At 47.5% G+C, this 20,745-nt stretch overlaps 1 protein-coding gene across 1 annotated transcript in view; it reads left to right on the forward strand.

Annotated features, from left to right (window-relative positions):
• LOC138293481 (cytochrome P450 4B1-like) overlaps positions 1 to 20,745 on the forward strand; it is a 129,387-nt gene that overhangs the window by 67,391 nt on the left and 41,251 nt on the right. The window contains exons 7-8 of the mRNA XM_069232720.1: positions 784 to 890; positions 11,352 to 11,542. Coding sequence (XP_069088821.1) covers positions 784 to 890; positions 11,352 to 11,542 — 298 coding nt within the window. The remainder of the gene's footprint in view (positions 1 to 783; positions 891 to 11,351; positions 11,543 to 20,745) is intronic.

A 20,745-nucleotide genomic window follows, 5' to 3' on the forward strand; every position in this document is an offset into this window, starting at 1 on the left:
CATCCGAAGCTTGCACTGGTGGCTAGTGTTACTTATTTGCAGACTTTTGGGATGTGTTGTGGAAGCTTTTTACAGACGTTATTAACTTGTTAAGAATATATATGAGATGTGTTGGTATGTAGAAATCTGCATTTGTCCAAGGGGATGTTTATTTGTGTACTTTTGTCAAACCGATAATTCTTTACTAGTGCGCCTGGAATTTTGCAAATTGGCGTGCATGGTAGGAGAGGCGTAGCTTGATCAGTAAGACTGGAGGGGGGGAGGCTTCAGATTTTCCAGCAATCACGCTGGCTTATCTTGTTAAAATATATTATATGAGAAACATGAGGGGGGCTTATGGGGCAGTGGAAAGAAAGAGGATGGTGGGTTCATAGAAATACTTCAAACACAAGAAAGAGTGTACCGTGTGTGTTTTTGACATTGTGTGCATGTAAAAATCCAGGGTGTAATCCGACTATAGCAGACTGAACCCAACTATTTACTAAAGAATAAATTTTTTTAAGGGGGGGTGTAACACCCCAAACACCCCACTGGAGCTGTGCCCCTGCATGGAAGCTACTTGGCTGGGGCCTCTATTTGGCAACGGGGTAGTCTCACTTGTTAGCTAAATTAACACTGTTTCCCTGAGACCATCACTCATTCTACTACACAATCCTGTGCACTCCAATTATGTTATAAGTCTTATAAAAGAACATGATTCTTTCTGTGGTACTCTGTCTACTGTAGAATGTAACACCAGTGTTGTATTGTAAATTAAAAGTAACCAGTGATTTTCTATGGTAGATAAAGTGATTCAACAGAGGAAAGATTTGCTGAAAAATGAGAAAGAATTGGAGAAAATCCAACAGAAAAGACATTTAGACTTTCTGGATATTCTTCTTTGCGCCAAGGTAAGGGCTCACGTATAATAATGGTTATTTTTTCCAAGCTCTTTCCATTTTTGTTAGCTGTGCCACAGTATTGACATAGACTTTGTAAGGAATTATGGCCAGTGTCTACTAGATATACTTAGAAATAACATAGAAAGAGTAGGCTTTATGTGTGAAGTACATTACATCGTAAGAAGCCCCATCAGTGTACACAAATTAGTAACTGCATGGGGTTGTGACCCTCACTGTTCTTTAGGTGTAGGGGCGTGAGAAGCCGACCAGTGGTGTGTGTTCTTTAAAACAGGTGAAAATAATCACCAGGTTTTAATGATGGAGACACGTCATGGAAGCATGATGTATGAAGGGGAGGTTGCAGTGTTCTTCCTTAGTCAAATGTCAAGGTTCTACAAAAAAAGTAATTTGTCCTTTAGTGATATAAAGGACATCATAGTCAGTCTATGTGACTTTATCTAAATCCCCATCACCACTCGTTTTGATGGTAATCTCTTGTGTTAGACAGTGGTTTGGTTTTCTAAAGAGTTAAAAATGTGTCTAGGTGGCCAGTAACTTTTATTCGGTTGTATCATCTAGTGCAAAGCTAAAACAAACTGTCGAGTTTTGAGCTAATTGTTATGGCTTGGTCAACACATGTTTCTCTGCCATGAGTTTTTGACTCAAAGCCTCTGTTTACTGATGTACACAAAATGGACCCTGAGCCATTGGGTCTTCTGTATGTTGGACTTGGATCTTTCTGCAGGGTACACCCCAAATCTTTTGCTTTCATCCTTCTGATTACTGAGCCCATTTTATTTGACTTTTAGGACTCTGCACATTTTACCGCTGCCAGTGCTAAAGTACTTGTGTTATCTCCTTTAAACATGCTAGAATTTTTTTACACACAATTGGCACATTTAATTTACCTGTAAGCCTCTAGCAAAAGGGCACTATAAGTACCCAGGGTCTGTAAATTAAATGCTACTAGTAGACCTGCAGCACTGATTGTGCCATTCACTTAAATAGCCCTTTAAACCTGTCGCAGGTCTGCAATTGCAACCTATGTGTACGGTTTAAAACCTTCATTTGTAACCTGTCAAAATAAACCTTTTACCAAGTATAAGCCTTCCTTTTTTGATACATATAAGCCACCCATAGGTTAGGCCCTAAACAGCCCGTAGGGCAGGGTGCAGTGTATTTGAAACTTTGGACATGTACTTTTAACTTTTACTTGTCCTGGTAGTGAAAAGCTCTTACATTTGTTTTTTACTACTGCAAGGCCTGCCTCTCCAATAGCAGATGGAATACTCCATCTCAAACGTGCCAGACATTCTGTCCACTGTATTACGATTGCCATAGGATATAATGGGATGATAATACGGTGGGTGAGATATCCGTCACATTTGTGGCGGAGTAACTCTGTCAGCCAAGATCATAATCAGGCCCTAGGTGTAGCTGACAGTTAGTCTTTGTGTACTGACAGTAAAACAAAGAGGGAATAGGTATTGGCAGGATGGGCCATCTCTGTCAGGATGGGAAAGAGTTGTTGTCATGCTTGCACTTCACAAAAGCTCTGCTTCAGTACACTCACAAAGGGTTTCACACTAGCCTTTTTTGCCCCTAGACAAGCTGGTACCAGGAAAGGGAGGCTGGAAGTTCCAGACACTTCTGTAGGGGAGGAATCTAGATGCTTCACCCACTTCAAAATGGGCACCGGGTATAAATATTAGACCCTCAGAGCCAATTCTTCAGATCACTTCTGATCTTTAGACACAGGCAGGAAGAAGGACTGTCCAGCTGTGAAGTCTACCCTGCTGACCTGCTTGCCGACCACGACTGCGTTGCTGCATAGGACCTACTATTGCTGCACCAGGGTGCTGCTGCTGCTGGGAGATTCCCTATTGGGTCCAGCCTACCTGGACAGACCAGGATATCTCTAAGAGTTATTTGGCTGATCCCCTGTTTAAGCCATAGGGACATAACAGGCTTCTTTGATGTCCGTACATCTCCTTGCATCTCGACAGAGCGTGCCCTAACCTCCATCAACTCAAATAAAAAAATTAACCCTTGCTCTAACTCTTACTTTTACCCATGCCATAAGCCTGACAATATTCCTATGCTAACTCTTACCATAGCACTGTATAACTTCTCTATTTCCCTTTACTTAAACATTTCTCTTTCACTGCATGTTTTAGACTGATCTTACAAGATAGCAATTCACATTTGTTTTCTCCTAACTACTTTTCTCTGTAATGGCTTCTTTGTCAAGTGGTTTCTATTTTTAAGTTTCTCTTTAATGACATAGTCCTGGAAGGTAAAGGTCACTTTACTGTCTGTATGTCCTGTTTGAGAAGGTTTCTTTTACAGTACAACTTACAGAGACTTCTCCCTTATACATTAGTCCAGTCTCCTGGTAAATCATGACCACTAAAAAGTGGGCTATCCACTCTCTCTCTGTTGGGCAAGAAATCAAGGCGTTGACTAAAGCACATGTCATAAAACTCCTTTATATTTTTCGCTCTCTACTAGAGTGGCAACATTGCTGAATTTGTTTCTTATAGCGTTCATCTTCCTATATACATATAGAAGTGCCAGCTTCAAATACAAAATCAGAGATTATATTTATTTAAAGGCTTCTATAGATATGATACACTTATTGAATCCCTGAGAGAGATACCATATGCAGAGTAACAGCAATTGAAGTGTGCCTACAAATGGAGCAGGACGGTTTCAAACAAAGTTACCAAATGCGTATGAGTGAGGATTTTTAGATCAACTTAATCTTCTATAGATAAGTAGTGGAGTAGTTTTCAATATAACCTGACAATGTATTCTCTAACTCTTTTAGAGCATATTGACAGAACTTTCTTTCAGCACCAAAATATCTTTTTTTTTTTTTTTTTTAAACATATTTTTATTGATTTTTCAAGACGAAAGCCATACATTTTCTGGCATACATAGTCATTGATAACAAATTATCATTGGTTACAGTCTATCGTCTGGCTCTCCCATATTAATGGTCAATGTATATATCAAACTGCTAAGAACTTGTGTGCACTTCCCGGTCCGCTGATTCTGCCCATCACTACCGAGGTTGCCGCCACGTAGGGCAAAGCTTTCAGTTGCAATGTGATTCTATTACCACTAGCGACAGGGGCCCACGTGACCACACGGGCGAGGTCGGGGAGCAGAGGAGACAGGGGGGGGGGGGGGGACGAGGCGGAGGGTTATGGCACAGTAGGTTTTAGCGCAGGTGTCTATTAATTGATTATGCAGGCCTTTTGGTGCTGTGGCATGCTTGCATGGGGGGATGGGCTACTAAGCTGTCAGTGTTGGCGAGGCATTGATGAAGGGTATGTATGCGTCCCCAAGTGTAGTATTGCCTTTCTGCCGGGGGCAGGGCCCGCGGCCTTCCAGGTGGATACAGCTATCTGTGATTCAGGGGGGTCTTTCATCGTTTTTGGCTTCTAGCCTAGACACTAAGACGCCCCAGGTCTCGCAGCCCACCTGCCGCAGTCCCCTACGGGTTAAGTTTGTTAATACCTGATGCTCAGCTCGAGCCCAACGTAACGTTAGAGCAAGACAGACTTTTAAGCCCGGCGCGTTGCAAGCCTTCCAGTTCATTGCTATCAATCTTTTGTACATTACATACGCTAGATCTACAAACCTGTGCAAGTGTTTATTTCTTTTCGTCCTTGTCCTTAATCCGAGTAGACAGGATTTGGGATTCGTGTCCAGGTTGAGCCCCGTGATTTCCGCTAAGGCTGTGACCACCCCCTCCCACTCCCTCCTTAACCGCGGGCACTCCCAGACCATGTGATAGAACTGTGCTGCTGGTGTTTTACATCTGGGACAGGCTGGATCCGATCCGGGGAACATGCGTTTAATCCTGGCTGGCGCCAGGTATGTCTGATGTAGATAATTGAACTGTGTATATCGGAATCTGGGGTTTCTTGAGACCTCACGTGTGTGACACAGAGCTTTTGGCCAATCTGTCCCTGAGAGCGGATTAGGCAATACGATGTTCCACCTCTCCCTAGCTTTCTGCAAGTTATCTTCCGGGGGTCGATTCAGAAGTTTATAAAGGTTTGAGACTGCTTTTCCTTGGGGGTCCCAGTTCAGCATGTGGTGCAGGGTGACTGAGATATCAGGCTCTACGTCGCCAGATGCCCACGTTTTCCTGATTGCATGGCATATCGCGTGATATGCCAAGAATTGCCCCGGATTGATCTCTGTGAGGGCCTGTATAGCTTCGAAAGTCATTAATTTCCCTTCCTCGAAACAGTCTCCTACTGCACCAATACCCGCGTCTAACCAGGTTGTAGGTGAATATGAGCCAGCTTCCACCCGCCCGGGGAGCCTATCCAGCGGGAGGAGTGGTGAGTAGGGTAGTTTTTTAACTCCTTTTTGGATATACTTCTTCCAGTATGTGTGTGCCACTATCATCAGCGGGTTTGTGCATGTGCTTTTAGTCTGCTTATCCAACAGCCAAGCTAGTATGGGAGCGCCTTGGAGTTGGGATTGTAACCATATAGTTTCTGCCGAGCTAGGTCTGTGGAGCCAATTTAAGATCCACTGCAACTGTGCGGCTGCAGAATAGAGCTCAAAGTTTGGGGCGCCCAGTCCACCCATTGCTACCGGATGATGTAGCGTGGTAAGTGCAACTCGCCTTCTGCCCTCTCCCCAAACCAGTTGTAGCAGGATGGAGTTCAAGCCGACGAAAAAGCTTTTGGGGATAATGATTGGTAGGGCCGCAAAATAGTACAGCAGTCTAGGTAATATCAGCATGTTTGCTATAGCTACTTTACCCAGTGGGGAGAGAGGTAATTTATTCCATAAGCGTAGTGAACTCTTAACAGAGGACACCGCTTTCCCCAGATTCCCATCCCTTAAATCTTCCGCCCTGTGGTATACGTTGATTCCTAAGTATTTAAATGTGTTGAAGCACCATTTAAGGTGGCCTGGTGGGGCACTTTCTTGCCTCGCAGGAGCCCAGCTGGTTAGTGGGAATATGCAGGATTTCCCCCAATTAACTATTAGACCAGATACCCTTCCGAACTCAGACAGCAGCGACATCACTGGGGGCAGCGACTCCTCCACTCTACGTATGTATATCAGGGCATCATCTGCGTATAGTGATATGGAGTGGAGAGTGCCGTTCCTTGACACCCCCCATTCTTCTTTTTTGGCCCGGACGCGTGCAGCTAGTGGTTCCATCGCTAAGGCAAATAGGAGGGGGGAGAGGGGGCAGCCCTGTCTTGTTCCCCTGTTAATCGGAAAGCTTTCTGATATTTCTCCTCCCGTCTTCACCCTAGCCTGTGGGGCAGTGTACAGAATGCGTACCCAGTTTGTGAATTTTGGACCGATACCCAGTAACTGCATAGTGGCAAACAGGAAGTCCCATTCTAATGTATCAAACGCTTTTTCTATGTCGAGCGATATTACCACCTCCTCGAGTGCGGTCAGGGGAGTGTCACCCATCACACTGAGCAGCCTCCGAATATTTAGGAAGGTGTTACGTTTCGGGATGAATCCATTCTGGTCATCGTGTACCAATATATGCATGTAGGGAGCTAGTCTGTTAGCCAGGATTTTGCCAAGTATCTTGCAGTCTAGGTTCAACAATGAGAGAGGTCTGTAAGACCTGACGTCAGTGGGGTCACGCCCCTGCTTTGGAAGGACCACTATCATTGCCTCTCTCATTGAGGGAGGCAGGATACCATTGGTCCCTGCTTCTTCAAACGTTTTTAGGAGGTGTGTGTTAAGGTGCGCCGCGAAAGTGGAGTAGTATTCCGACGGCAGGCCATCTGTCCCTGGGGCTTTATTCCTGGGTAGTTGTTCAAGAGCCTTATTAAGTTCCCCTAATGTGATGGGGGCTTCCAGTGTCTCTCTGTCGACATGCATTAGTTGGGGCAGGGGGGAATCTGCTAGAAAGGACTCAAGTTGTTGGATGGTACATGATGTGCTTTTGGTGTATAATTGTGTATAATATTCCCTAAACGCATCATTTATTTTTACCTGTGTAGTAGCTATTGCACCTGCGCCTGTTCCTATCGCCCCGATCGGCGAGCACCGCCGGTCCTCCCGCAGCAGCCATGCGAGCAGCCTACCAGATCTGTCGCCCTCCGATTGTAGCCTAGCAACGTGGTGTTTGTGGTCGTGAAGGCGTAATGTAGCATCAGCCTTTGCATGCTCCGCGCGCATTTCCTTCAGGGCCGTGTATGGCGTTGCATTGCGGGCAACTGCGTTTTCTAGTGCTCTTAGTTTCTTCTCCAGCTTGCTAACCTCTGCATGGAGTGTGCGCCTCACCCCCCATGTAGTGGAAATACAATGTCCACGGATCACCACTTTGTGTGCGTCCCACTCCATTGCTCTTAATTTTGTGGTGCCAGTGTTTAATACCCAATACTGTTTCAGCGCTGTTCTCAGTGAGTCTGTGAACGCAGGGTCGTGTAAGGCTTCCGCTTGTAGCCTCCACGTTGGGATAGCCTGGCGCTTCCTGCCCCAGTCCAAAACTATTTTAAGCGGTGAATGATCTGATAATGTCTTGGCTAGGTATTCTATTCTACTGGTCCCTGTGCAGATCTCCTGGGTGCCCCACATCAAGTCTATCCTGGTGTGTACCTTATGTGGTGCTGAATAAAATGAATATTCCCTGTGTCGTGGGTGTTTCATGCGCCATATGTCATGAAGGCTCATGTTACTAGCCCATATCGATAATGGGCGGCTGGGGTGTCTGATGACTATTGAATCTGTGGGGGGATTTGACCTGTCCAATGCTGGATCTGGCGTGCAATTGAAGTCACCTCCCCATATGGCGGGTGTTTCAGGGTTCGTTAGTAACGCTGGAGTGAGTGTGCTCAGGAACTCAGGCAGTGCGCTATTGGGAGCGTATACCCCTATGATTGACAATTGTCTGCCGTCCAGCTTACCCTCCACTACCACATATCTGCCCTCGTGATCTATCTTGTGTGATGTTTGGATAAAAGGGACATTCCCTGCTATCCATATAAGTACCCCCCTCGCGAAGGTTGAATAGGATGTGCCCACAATCTGACCTCCCCATTTACTGCGTAGATCCTGCAGGTCTGGGTCCCGCAGGTGAGTCTCTTGTAGTATTGCAATATGTGTGCCATGGCGTTTGAGTCGTGCATACACCCTGGACCTTTTGCCCGGAGTCCCCAGTCCCCTGATGTTCCAAGTGACTATGTCATATTTGTATGCGCTATGGGTTGTGGATTGGGCCATATTCAATTTGTGAGTGCCTGTCTTGCACCCCGGATCCCAGGAAGGCCCATTGGGTCCCCTCCGCCCCCACCGCCCCCGCGTGCGGGCCCCTTGCCTCTGAGCGTTTATCCAGTGTTGCGAGCAGACCGGTAGTGCACAAACTAATAGTTACCCTCTTTCCCTCCCCAACTGGATCCCAACCCCAACTATGAACTTGCAACAGGCTACACACCCATTTTAGGTGCGTGCCAAGATGTATCCGTATGGATATCTGCGGGGGAGCAATAATACTATCCGGATGCGGCTCATTTTAGGGGCTCGCATCCTTCTGCAGACACGGTCCGCAATTGGCTTGGGGCACTCCCAGGGCACAGCCATCCGCCCCCCCACCCCACGCCGCCCGCCGCGCACAATATGAATAAAGGAGTTATCTCCAGGAGCAAACGTGCAAGGATACATAAGTTCAGGTGATGTGACCACCCACATCAGGAGGAGGTCGCAAAGTTCAGTTCTGTATTCAGGCTGTGGCGGTTGGTCCCCCCCGGGGGGGATAGTTCAGTAGTGTTTGTTCAGAGTGTGTCTGCGGACCTGGGGGTGAGCTCCGGGCCCCTCAATGCCTCCGTTAATGTAGAGTCCGAGCTGACCGAGTCAGAATCCGAGCCCTCCACTGGCTGGGTCCTGAGCGTCTCAAAGGAATTCTGAGTTAGTAGGGGGGTTTCTTTAAGGGCCCTGGCTCTCTCCTCTGCAGCCTGTTCTACCGTGGGTTGACCCCTGGCACGCCTTTTGGATCGTTTCCTAGGTTTCATCGTTGACCAGTTCTCGCCGGTACCGGCTGCCTCGCGGGGTTGGGCGAAGCCTTTGGCATGCATCCACGTCCAGGCATCTTCCGGTGAGGTGAACATATGAATGCGCTCATCTGTTGTTACACGTAATTTAGCGGGGAACATTAATGCGTATTTTATGTCATACTCCCGGAGGCGTTGTTTAACTTGGGTGAAGGAGTTGCGTTGCCTTTGCACTTCCTGAGTGAAATCTGGATAAGCGTAAACAATCGAGTCCTCATACCTGCATGGACCTTTGCTGCGGAACTGTTGAAGTATCGTATCCCGGTCCCTGAAGTTTAGGAACCTAGCTATCAGTGGTCTCGGAGGTTGGCCCGGTGCCGGGGGGCGTCCGGAGATTCTATATGCTCTTTCCACTGAGAAGAATTTGGATGGGTTCCCATTCAGGACTTCTTTAATTAGCCAGTGTTCCAGCAGGAGCTCTGAGCTTTGATCCAGTGATTTTTCAGGAAAACCAAGAAAACGTATGTTGTTGCGACGGGATCTGCCCTCCGCCTCCTCTGCTCTTCTCATCAGTGACTTTACTTCTGCATCTAGACGGAGAACTTGTTTTTGGTTATCCGCTACCGAGGGGGCCAGGTCACTTAGCACCGCCTCCGCTGTCTTCACTTTATCAGATAGTTTGCCATGGTCTACTCTGAGGATGTTCAGGTCTTGCGATACCGTGTCTATCCTGGTCTCCAGTGAGGTTTTAGTGTCCATGATTGCTTGTAGTATTTTCTCAAATTGCGAGGAATGTGACATGAGCGTGGACTCCAACGACTGCAGAGAGGGCGTATGCTGCTGATCTCCGGGAGCCTGGCCTGGCGTGTTCCGGTCCTGGTTTTTAGCTGATTTGAGCCTTCCGGCCATTTTGACTTATCTGTTGCGGCCTGCTTCTTCCCAGAATCTCGCGCTCACCTACTTTCTCTGGGCCCTGTAAGCGAGGAGGGCATATATGTCCCCGCGGGGCCACGCCGGTGCTGATTTCAGTTTTTGAGGTTTCGGCCCTACTGTTGGTTCTCTTAATGAGATCTCATTCAGGTGGTCTAGTGCCTCCTGACGCTGGGTCCACGTGCGTGCCCCGAGCCCCCGGTCAGCAGCCATCTCCAGGCTCTAGGTCCAATTTCAGTGTGGAGTAAAGGAGTGATATTCCCAGGTGTGTTTACTTAGTGTGATGCGGGCTCGCACAGTTCTTTAAGCACTGTTCCTCCCTGCGGTGCAGGTCGGCGCCATTTAACAGTGGATATGGCTTAGCTTGATCCTGGTCGACCCTGCGCAAACCACGTCTATGGTAGCTTCGATATCCAGCTGCAGGTCCAGAGACGATTCCTGGGACGGGCGCTCCACGCCAACCGCTATAGGATAGGGAGGCACCCCCAGTGGCCCACAACAGGATTCGTCTCCCGTCCTTCTTCCCCCCTCGCGGGCAGGAAGGGGGTAGGCGATGCAAGGCGAAGGCAGTGACCAGTTCCCCTCGCAGCGGTCCCCGCAGACGCCGTACGTCCGTCTCGCCGTCAGGACCTCCAAATCTGGCGCAGAACCCCGCCCCAGGGGGAGACGGCGCCAGCAGCCTCCAGGGGAGGGCGCGTCTGCTGTGGCCGAGCGCACAGCCGCCCGACAGGGCCCGCGGCCACGCGTAGCAGCTGGGGAGTCCAAGGAGCGGATCCCGACCCGCTCATGTAACAGATACGCCCCTGGCCTGTTGTTGTGGTCCCACAGGGCCTTTTGCGGAGGGGGAGGCGCGTCTCTCCGCTCGCTTCCAGTCACGGCGGGGACATCCACCCGGGGTCCCTGCAGTCCCCGCCGCTGAATCGCCGCTGCTCCTTGGGGCTCCCCCACGCCTGATTGGGGGGGAGGGGGAACTCCGGCGGCCGATTGGCGTCGAGGAGGGGGGGGGGGCACCCAGGGCGGAATTAAAGCTTAATATGGGTTTATCACCCTCGCGAGGTGGGCCGCTCCCCGCTTCCGCGCACCCACCTCTCCTTCAGTCTTTAAGGCCGCATCCAGCCCGAAGCGGCCAGCAAAATGGCGGCCGCAGCTCCCGGCTCCGAGCCGCTCCGCAGCAGTCCCTCTGCCCGGCCGCTCGATCACGCCCGGAGCCGCCGACGAGAGGAGAGCGGTCCCAGCCGCGGATCCCGCCGCAGGGCTGCGACAGCAGCGCCCCAGAAGCGCCCCGCAATTATTTACGAGGCGAGCCCGAGAGGAGCGCTTAATCAAGCGTCCTTCCCGGTCGCCATCTTGGCTCCGCCCCGCACCAAAATATCTTAATTGAGATTTACCCTATGCACTGATGTATTCTGGATTCCAATGAAACACTTTCTTTTCTTTAGCTCTTAACAAATTAAATGACTCAATTTGACTTGATCTTCCAGTGGTCTAGTAGGATACTTAAGCTGCATAATGCTAAGTTGGCTTTTTAATATATCTTTTTTATTAGGATGAAAATGGACAACCACTATCTGATGAAGACCTCCGGGCTGAAGTGGACACATTCATGTTTGAAGGTCATGATACAACAGCAAGTGGGATATCATGGATGTTCTACTGTATGGGCCAAAACCCAGAACACCAAAGCAAATGCAGGGAAGAGGTGAAGGAAATTCTGGAATACAGGGACACAATCGAATGGTGAGATCAGGCATCTTTCTTACACATTAGTTTTACTCTTTTTAATGCCCTAGCTGCCATGCACATTTTGGTTGAACTGTGCAAGTTACAAAGCTGTAGAGAATATACAGCTCTCGGCTCTTTGATGGCCCTTTTGTAAATGGGGAAATCAGAAGAGATTGCAAGTGTAATGGAAGTGGCACCTACTATATGTGCAGGAGAAGGGATTGATAATGGATGTACAAAGGGGGTGATATGTGAGCTTATATGCTTGTGTGATTTGCTACCTAGCTGCAGTTTGTCTGAGTGAGTCTCACAAGAACTGTGTAATCAAGGTAGCCAAGTTATCAGTATGATATGCTAATTGGTGAGAACCTCCAAATGGCTGGTCTACCAAGCTGTATGGGTGTTTGTTATGCACAATTAGGGCAGCGACCTCACTTACCACACATCATCATCTCTGAGTGACTTTGGCACTATAACAGTATGGCTCCCTTAACACTCATATGGAACCCTGTAGAAGAAAGTCAAAAGTACCCTCTTCACATACATTGGCATGCATGCTCTTTGATGGAATGAGGAGCAGCCTGTCAATGTAGGTGGAGCGGGTTTTTGAAGTGATCCTCCCAAAAGAGGTCTAGGCTGCCCCTGCAGACCCACTGCTGCATGGACTTGAGGACCATGCCCAGGTAGAGGACCTGCAGGTCCAGTGGTCCCATCCCACTAGTGATCGTGCAGAAATTATTAGCCGGGCAAGGTGCAGTTGGCTGTGTCTGTGGTTTCAGTTGCCCAGCTGCTGCTCCTTTGTGTGCCTTCTGAAATCCTGCCTGAGCCAGACTCTCCATCTACGTTCCTGGCCATTATAAGAGTGGCCTCCATGGACACAGAGTAGCGGGAACAAGAACCATTGGCTGCTGCAGAAAGTAGGCAGGAGACAGGTACAAGAGGAGGCGCAACCCTACTCCAGCCTCTGTGCACAGCTTCAGACCGTAATGAAAGTAGAGGAAACAATTAAATGTTGTCGTGCCTCTTTGGGCTCTAAGTGGTACAGGGCACTATACTCTACAATTCTGATTCCAGAACTAAATGCGCTGTCAGATCATTCTTTGGGGCTAAGCCTGCTCTGCCTCATGGTCCCGCAATCCCAGTGGGATCCCAAACCTCTGTAACTAATGACCACCCCCATTCCTATATAATCTCTCACTGTCCTTCTCCCTGTGGTGTTATACTGTGCACCAACTTATCATATTAACCCCAACTAGGATATCTTACTGTTTCCCCTCAGACCTGATTCATCTCCACAACAGAAGGTCAGCAGTAGTCAGGAGTGCATATTCTAGTGGAGAGATTAGTATTTTGTCAGGAAGTGTAAGAGCAAGTGGCGGGATTCATTTCTTGCCATGTGTTGCCCTAGTGCCATCGCTGCTTTGGGCCGCTATATCACCCTCTACAGAAAAGCTCCTCAGTGGTGCAGGTGTTGGAACTGTAACTCAAACCGTGATGGTTGAGTCTGTGGCCGCAATTTGCATCCAGTCAGGGATTAATTGTTTGTTGAAAAATCAAAGGGACCAGCTTAATGCTTTACGAGATCATATCCTGAGTTCAAGTGATCAATCTGCAACCTGTTTTTTGGCAATTGAAAATGTATTTTGTGAACCGACCAATGTTCTAGTAGGTTGGTTTGTAAAATAAGGAATGTGTGTAAGTCTCAGTCTGGCCTACCGAATTAATATTATTTAGGTTGGCACAAATTGCGACTCATTCCGATTGGCTATAGTTACAGTGTTGGTTTCTTGCAAGGATTAGCAGACCATCATCCCTCTGATTGTTTGAATATTTCTTTTAAAAACAGCCTGAGTTCCTTAAAGGAAATGGAGTTTTTTTTTTTTAAAGAATAATCTTTCAAACAATTCAGTAAGATCAGGCAGTTGTCCATAGAACCACTGCCTCCTTCCCCTGAAACTTGTACCATAGTTCATAAAGGGGAGAGTGTTGTACTAGTATCCTATTTGGTTGACAGTTTATTCTTCAGATGCTCACTTTATCATCAGACTTTTTCACTGCCTTTTGATGTCATTTGTACTGGTTGTGGTGAGTGTGCATATAATGGATGAGTAATGCGTGTTCCGAGATGAGTGACTCATGTTCCTAAATCAATGATGTGTGTTCTGAGATGAGTGGCGCGTGTTCTGAGATGAGTGACATGTTCAGAGATGATTGATGAGTGGTATGAGATGAGTGCTTGTTGGAAAATGGGTTATTGGTAAGGGCAGGTAGGTACCTACACTTAGCTATAGGCCACTAACCTCCACTTAGGTTCAGTTAGGTCTCAGTAAATTAAACCCAGCTCAACCCTTGGTAGCTTGGCAACGAGCGACAAGGCTTAACTTAGGAGACAGAGTGTAAAGCATTCAAATATCACAAAACAGTAATTAAATAAAACACAGGTAACAGTTTAAAAATCCAAAAACAATTTATAAAAATAGATTATATTTTTATATTTAAAATGACACAAAAATGAATAAAATCAGATAAGGGGAACCGGAGATATGAACTTTTAAAGAATTATTGTTTTTTTAGCGCCTAGAAACAAAAAGCGCCAATCGGGTCATCTGGTTTCACCTCGACCAGGGCAAAGTCAAAGTTTAAGGCCGACTGCGATGGAGCCCGACTCGGCTACAGGCCGCGGGAGGCCTCGGTCAAAAGTTTACCTTCGAACTTAGTCGTTTTTCTGAAGATTTTCTTCAGCAGGACGAACCTGCCAGTCCAATCCGACCTCCTGGAACCCTTCTCCGGATACACGTTGTGGGAATCCTCAGTGGAGATTTTTACCTTCGGACTTAGTCGTTTTTTCGAGGTGAAAATCCTTCGACCGGGATAAACCTGGATCCTGATCCCACGTCCTTGGAGCCCTCCTCGGATACGCTGGCTGGGAGGTCCCGGTCAACTTTGTACATTCGGACTTAGGGCCTGATTCTAACTTTGGAGGACGGTGTTAAACCGTCCCAAAAGTGGCGGATATACCACCTACCGTATTACGAGTTCCATAGGATATAATGGACTCGTAATACGGTAGGTGGTATATCCGCCACTTTTGGGACGGTTTAACACCGTCCTCCAAAGTTAGAATCAGGCCCTTAGTCTCTTTTATGGAGATTTTCTTCACCGGGACGAACCTGCAAATCAGGCCGGGCCGCGGTTGAGGCAAGCCGCTAGAGTTACCACGGCGGGTCGGTCCCTCTATGGAGCTTTTTTTCAAAAGTTCTCCAAACTTCTGGATCTTCTCCCAGATGTTCTTTTAAGGTTCTTTTGAGGTCCACAGCTCACCCCAAGGGCCCAGAAGCTCTGAGATTATCCTTGGGGGAGTGGACTACAACTCCCAGAATGCACCTGGCGCAAACTCCTTTTTGACCACTGGACAGTGGTCAGCTGGTTGATTTCTTCAGGAGTTGGTGCAGGGGACTCTGATTAGCAATTTGTCACCTGTAGCAAAAAGGGAGTCCCTCCTTCAACCAGTTGAAGCCAGGCAAAGTCCTTCTTGTGGTGAAGCACAAGTGTGCAGCTGGTGCTGTCCTTCTGAGTGCAGGTTCCAGGTGCAGGCCAGGGATCCAGCAGGGCAGTCCTGTCCTTCTTCTCATTTGGTTCTTCCTTGTTGGAAACTGATGGGGATCTGATGTGTGGGTGCAGGTCTGCCAGTTTTATCTTTGCTGCTGGGTGGAAAAACAGGGGGGTCCTGATTCTCCAATCAGGTGCAGGTTCCTTCCCCCTGTGATGACCACTTCCTGGGAAGTGTGGCAAAAATCAATCCCATTAGGCAACATTCTTCAAAAATCCATCATGGCTGAAAATTATTTTTGGAGGTTACATCTGGCTGAGCCCACCTACTGGTGTGGCTAAAAATCATAAACATACTCCTCTCCTGCCCTCTGCTAATCTAATCACAGGGGCACCTAGTTGTCTGGGGTTGCAGGATGTGGGGGTGTTGCTGGGTTGCTCCAAATGTCCTTCCCTGCCTTTGAAGACCAGTTTGGCAGCCCTCCCTCTTCCTGCCTCACCATCTGCTGAGGGGAGATTCCCTCCCACAGGCACATCTCTTTGTTTGAAGCTAGGCCACTTCACACCTCATCAAGGCAGCCTGGTCAGTCTGCCAGAGGCTGGCCAATCAGAGCACAGCAGCAAAAGCATTGCAGGGCTGAAATTGGCAACTTTTCAGTTAAAGTTTAAACCTTTTTACCTGAACAAGTTATATTAAATCCAACAACTGGAAGGTGTGGGATTTATTATAAAAATTAATTTGATACGAAACTCTTTGTATCTGTCATTTAAGGGGACTTTTAAAATTAAAATAAAGTCTCCCCATTCTAGCCTATGAAGGCCATTCACTACAATGAGGGAAAAACAAATTTGGCAGTTTTTACCTCACCAGGGCTTATAAAACTACTTTTATAAGGTCCCTGCGTATAGTTACATGGCACCCAGCCCTAGAGGCACATAGGGCACACCTATATGTAAAAATAAGGTAGTTTAAGACTTTGGAACTACTTTTAATTCCAAAATCGAATTTGCATATAACTTTAATTTAAAAGCAGCCAGCAAGGCAGGCCTGCCTTTAAAATGACACTGGGCACCTGGGTGCACTACCTATGCTGTGGTCCCTAAACGTACATGCCCTACCATATACTAGGGACTTATAGGTAGGTTAACTTAGCCAATTATAATTAGCATATCCACTTTACACAGAGGCTTAACCCCTTTTCACAACTATGGACACCTGCTTTTCTCTGCCTCACGCTTTTCTATGTTGTGCATGACTTTAGGAGTCTGAATAATTAGTCAGTTTGGTTGATGTATCCTGCTAGGGTATGCACTTCATGTCATACACCAGTACCAGCAGTGTCCATTATTTCATGGTTGATAAGAGATGAGTGGATGACCCTTGATGCGCAAGGATCAGTGGCTTGTGGTTCTTTATGATCTTGAATCTTTGACCACATAATTGCAGAAGGAAACATTGATGGCCACATTGATGGTCATTGCAGCTTTCTCTTCCATCTTTGCTCATAATCATGCTACATTCGTTTTCCTTAGAACCCATACAGATGCAGGGTTTCCATAATCCGTGCCCCAGAGGTCTCAGGGGTGGCTAGAAAGAACAAGACATCATTCACATATAGGGCGATCCTGTCAGATAGCCCTTAAATACACTCAGAGTCACTCACCTGTGCCTCCATCCTGACTGACAGAGCCAATGGCTCCAGAACCAGAGCAAAACGTATTGGGGACAGAGGGCACCCCTGCCCTGTCCCTTGCTGGATTAAGAACAGATCATTTCAGGCTCCGGCCACTCTGACCACTGCCGGCAAGTCTGTGAGGAATCTGGGGCGATGTTTAACCGGCGGAGCAGCACAAATAGATATTCCCAACTTACGGAGTCAAATCCTGACTCCACCAGGGATACCACTGCAGGTCCCCCTAGGCGGTCTACACGGGCCAGGGCATATACATTGTACATGGTGAGGCATGAACCTAGCCTGGTCCGGGTGGACAAGGTCCGGAATATCGAGCACCAGTCTATTCGCCAAGGTTTAGGCGAGCTGCTTCACATCCATATTCAAGAGGAAGATTGGGCGGTAAGAGGAATGGTCTTCCAGAGGGCAACCTGGCTTTGGGAACACCACAATCTGAGCATGTCTCGAATCCGGTGGCAGCGCTGTGCCCTCGATCACAGAGTGAACCACCCCCAAAAGATGTTTCCTGAGTCAGGGCATACACGCTTTGAAAAACTTGCATGGGAACCCATTGGCTCCAATGGCTTTTCACAATCTCAACCACATCACAGCAGATGAGAGCTCCTCCTCCATGATCACCTCATCTAGTTGGTCCCAGGCCTCGGTCAAAAGAGCTTGGAGAGGAAGAGCATCCACAGATTCTATTAACTGCTCCTGAGATAGGACATGCCTCCGAGTATATGCCGCCCTGAAATGTGTAGCAAAACTCTGAGCCACTTCCAAGGGATCCACTAGCAGCGCTCCCTGTGGGATTTGCTTCCCAGAGACTGCAAGGTGCACAGAAGTCCTACACTGTAATTGAAACAGAGGCCCTGGCATGTTGCTATGGGATTAAGCACTTTATATATTATTTGTGGGGCTTACCCTTTAAGGACTGTTCACAAGCCTTTATTTGACTTATTCAAGGGTGGTAGAAGCTTGGAGGGTAACGTGATGCCTAGAATTTCCAGATTAATGCTTTTGGCCCTAGAATATAACTTTGAAATTAAATGTCTAAAAGGATTGAAGGATGTGGTGGCACATTGACTATTTAGTCCATCTGTGAGAGAGGCATGCAAAAGGAGGAAATTGATGTAAGTGAAAGGTTGGGAGACCAGGAGGAGTTAGCGTTGGGCACGGAGGAATGGAAACTTGCTATGGATGAATATTTGATATTAGGAGGTCTGAAGGAGTATGTGAAACAGGGGGAGGGGTACGCTGTGATTTGCATCAGAATGTTGAAGTGGTAGAATATAGGGGAGTGAAGGATGAATTGAGCTTATGTGGGGAAAAGGTGATGAGGAGGAATTGCATCATTCCTCCTGTAGGTGTCCCGAATCACATCATTCAAATCGCACATGAGGGTCATTCTGGTAGAAATATGACCAAAAGGAGGATAAGACAGTCATTCTGGTGACATAATTTAGATACCATGGTGGAAAATGTAGTAAAACATTGTTATGCTTGTGCAAACAGTGATAAGGTGAAAACCGAGAAGCAACCTCTTCTACAATGTGTTGAGCTACCCAAAAGTCCATGGGAAAAGCTAGCTTTTAGAAATGGGGTCTTTGGTTGGCAGTAAGGTTAACCCCTGTCCAAGCAAGGACCCTCACTGTATTCAGGGTAAAGGAGAATCACCCTTAGTTAACCCCCGCTCACCCCCTTGGTAGCTTGGCACGAGCAGGCAGGCTTAACTTCAGAAGCAATGTGTAAAGTATTTGTACCACCACGCACAGTAACTCAGTGAAAACACTACAAAATAACACAACACAGGTTTAGAAAAATAGGTAATATTTATCTAAACAAAACAAGACCAAAACAACATAAATCCAACATACACAAGTCAAGATATGAATTTTTAAAAGAATAAGGCCCGTATTTATACTTTTTTAGCGCCGCATTAGCGCAGTTTTTTTACGCAAAAACTGTTTGCGCCGATTGTGCGTCAAAAAACGACACAAATGCGTCGCTAAAAAAGTATTAATATGGGCCTAAGAGTCTTAATCCACTAGAAAACAGTGAGAACGTTGTTAGCGCACAAAGTACCTGGGTAGCGTCAAAATAACACCGCATGGGCGAATATGCATCGGAAAAGGCCAGTATTACGTTGATTTCTCACTTGCAAGCGAGACCGTGCGTCGTTCCTCCTCCAGTCGGGTCAGCGTGCATCGTTTCTTCTCTCCCGCAAGAGAGCGATGCATCAATCCAGACGGGCACCTCGGGTCCGGGCAGGCTTTGCGTTGTTTTTCTGCGCCCAGCGATGTTGCATGGAAAATCCGGTTGCACGGTATCACAGAACCACACTGCGTGGGGTTTGCGTTGTTATCAGCCTCCATTAGCAGGTGTTGCACATCGTTTCTCCAGTTACGTTGCGTCGTTCTTCCAGCCGTGATGCAGGTGGAGCGTTGATTTCAGCCACGATGCCGGCGCCACATCGTTTATCAGCCACGACACAGATGGTGCGTCAAAAATTTCCCCGCGTGGATTTTCAGTTCTTGGCTGCCAGCTTCACCTCTCAAGGGTCCAGGGACTGGATAGAGCACCACTTGGCAGGGCAGGAGTCTCAGCACAGAGTCCAGGGGCTGGCAGGGGAAGTCTTTGATGGCCCTGAGACTTCAACAACAGGAGGCAAGCTCAGTTCAAGCCCTTGGAGAGTCTTCTTCAAGCAGGAATGCACAGCAAAGTCCAGTGTTTGCCCCCTTTTTACAGGTAGAAGCAGCAACTGCAGGACAGCCCAACAAAGCACAGGCAGGGGCAGCACTTCTCCTCAGCTCTTCAGCTGTTCTCCTTGGCAGAGGTACCTCTTGATTCCAGAAGTGATAACATTTTCAGGGGTTTTGGGTCCTCTTCTTATACTCCTTTCTACCTCTGAAGTAGGCAAACTTCAAAGAAAAGTCTCTCTTGCTTGTAAGATCCTGCCTTGCGCAGGCCAGGTCCCAGACACACACCAGACTTGGAGACTGTATTGAGTGAGGGCAGGCACGGCCCATTCAGGTGTAAGTAACCACTCCTCCCCTCCCCTCAGCCCAGATGGCCCATCTAGATATGCAGGCTGCCCCCCAGCTCCCTTTGTGTCACTGTCTAGAGGAGAGGTGCAAACAAGCAAACTGTAAAACTGACCCAGACAGGGAATCCACAAACAAGCAGAGTCACAGAATGGTTTAAGCAAGAAAATGCCTACTTTCTAAAATTGGCATTTTCAAACACACAATCTAAAAACCAGCTTCACTAAAAGATGTATCTTTAAATTGTCAGTTCAGTGACCCCAAACTCCACATGTTTATCTGCTCCCAAAGGGGATCTGCTCTTTAATAATATTTAAAGGCAGCCCCCATGTTAACCTATGAGAGAGATAGGCCTTGCAACAGTGAAAACCAAATTTGGCAGTATTTCACTGTCAGGACATGTAAAACACATAAGTACGTGTCCCACCATTAACATACACTGCACCCTGCCCATAGGGCTACGTAGGGACTACCTTAGGGGTGCCTTACATATATAAAAAGGGAAGGTTTAGGTCTGGCAAGTCGAATTGGCAGTTTAAAACTGCACACACAGACACTGCAGTGGCAGGTCTGAGCCATGTTTACAGGGCTACTAATGTGGGTGGCCAGTGCTGCAGGCGTTTGATTTACAAGCCATGGGCACCTCTAGTGCACTGTACTAGGGACTTACTAGTAAATCAAATATGCCAGTCGTGAAAAGCCAATTACACATACATTTTACATCGGAGCACTTGCACTTTAGCACTGGATAGCAAAAACAGAGTCCAGCACACATCAACAACCTGGGAAACAGAGGCAAAAAGTTAGTGGAGCCCACGCAAAGGATGCCAAGTCTAACACTAGCCATAGACTTTTGTGGTCCAACAGAGGGCTGAAAAGAGATACATGATTGTGCTTGTGAATTACCATACCAAGTGGTTTGTAATTAAGATAGTAAACCAAATAGACACGG

Source organism: Pleurodeles waltl, chromosome 4_2 (genome assembly GCF_031143425.1).
Source record: "Pleurodeles waltl isolate 20211129_DDA chromosome 4_2, aPleWal1.hap1.20221129, whole genome shotgun sequence".
NCBI lineage: Eukaryota > Metazoa > Chordata > Amphibia > Caudata > Salamandridae > Pleurodeles > Pleurodeles waltl.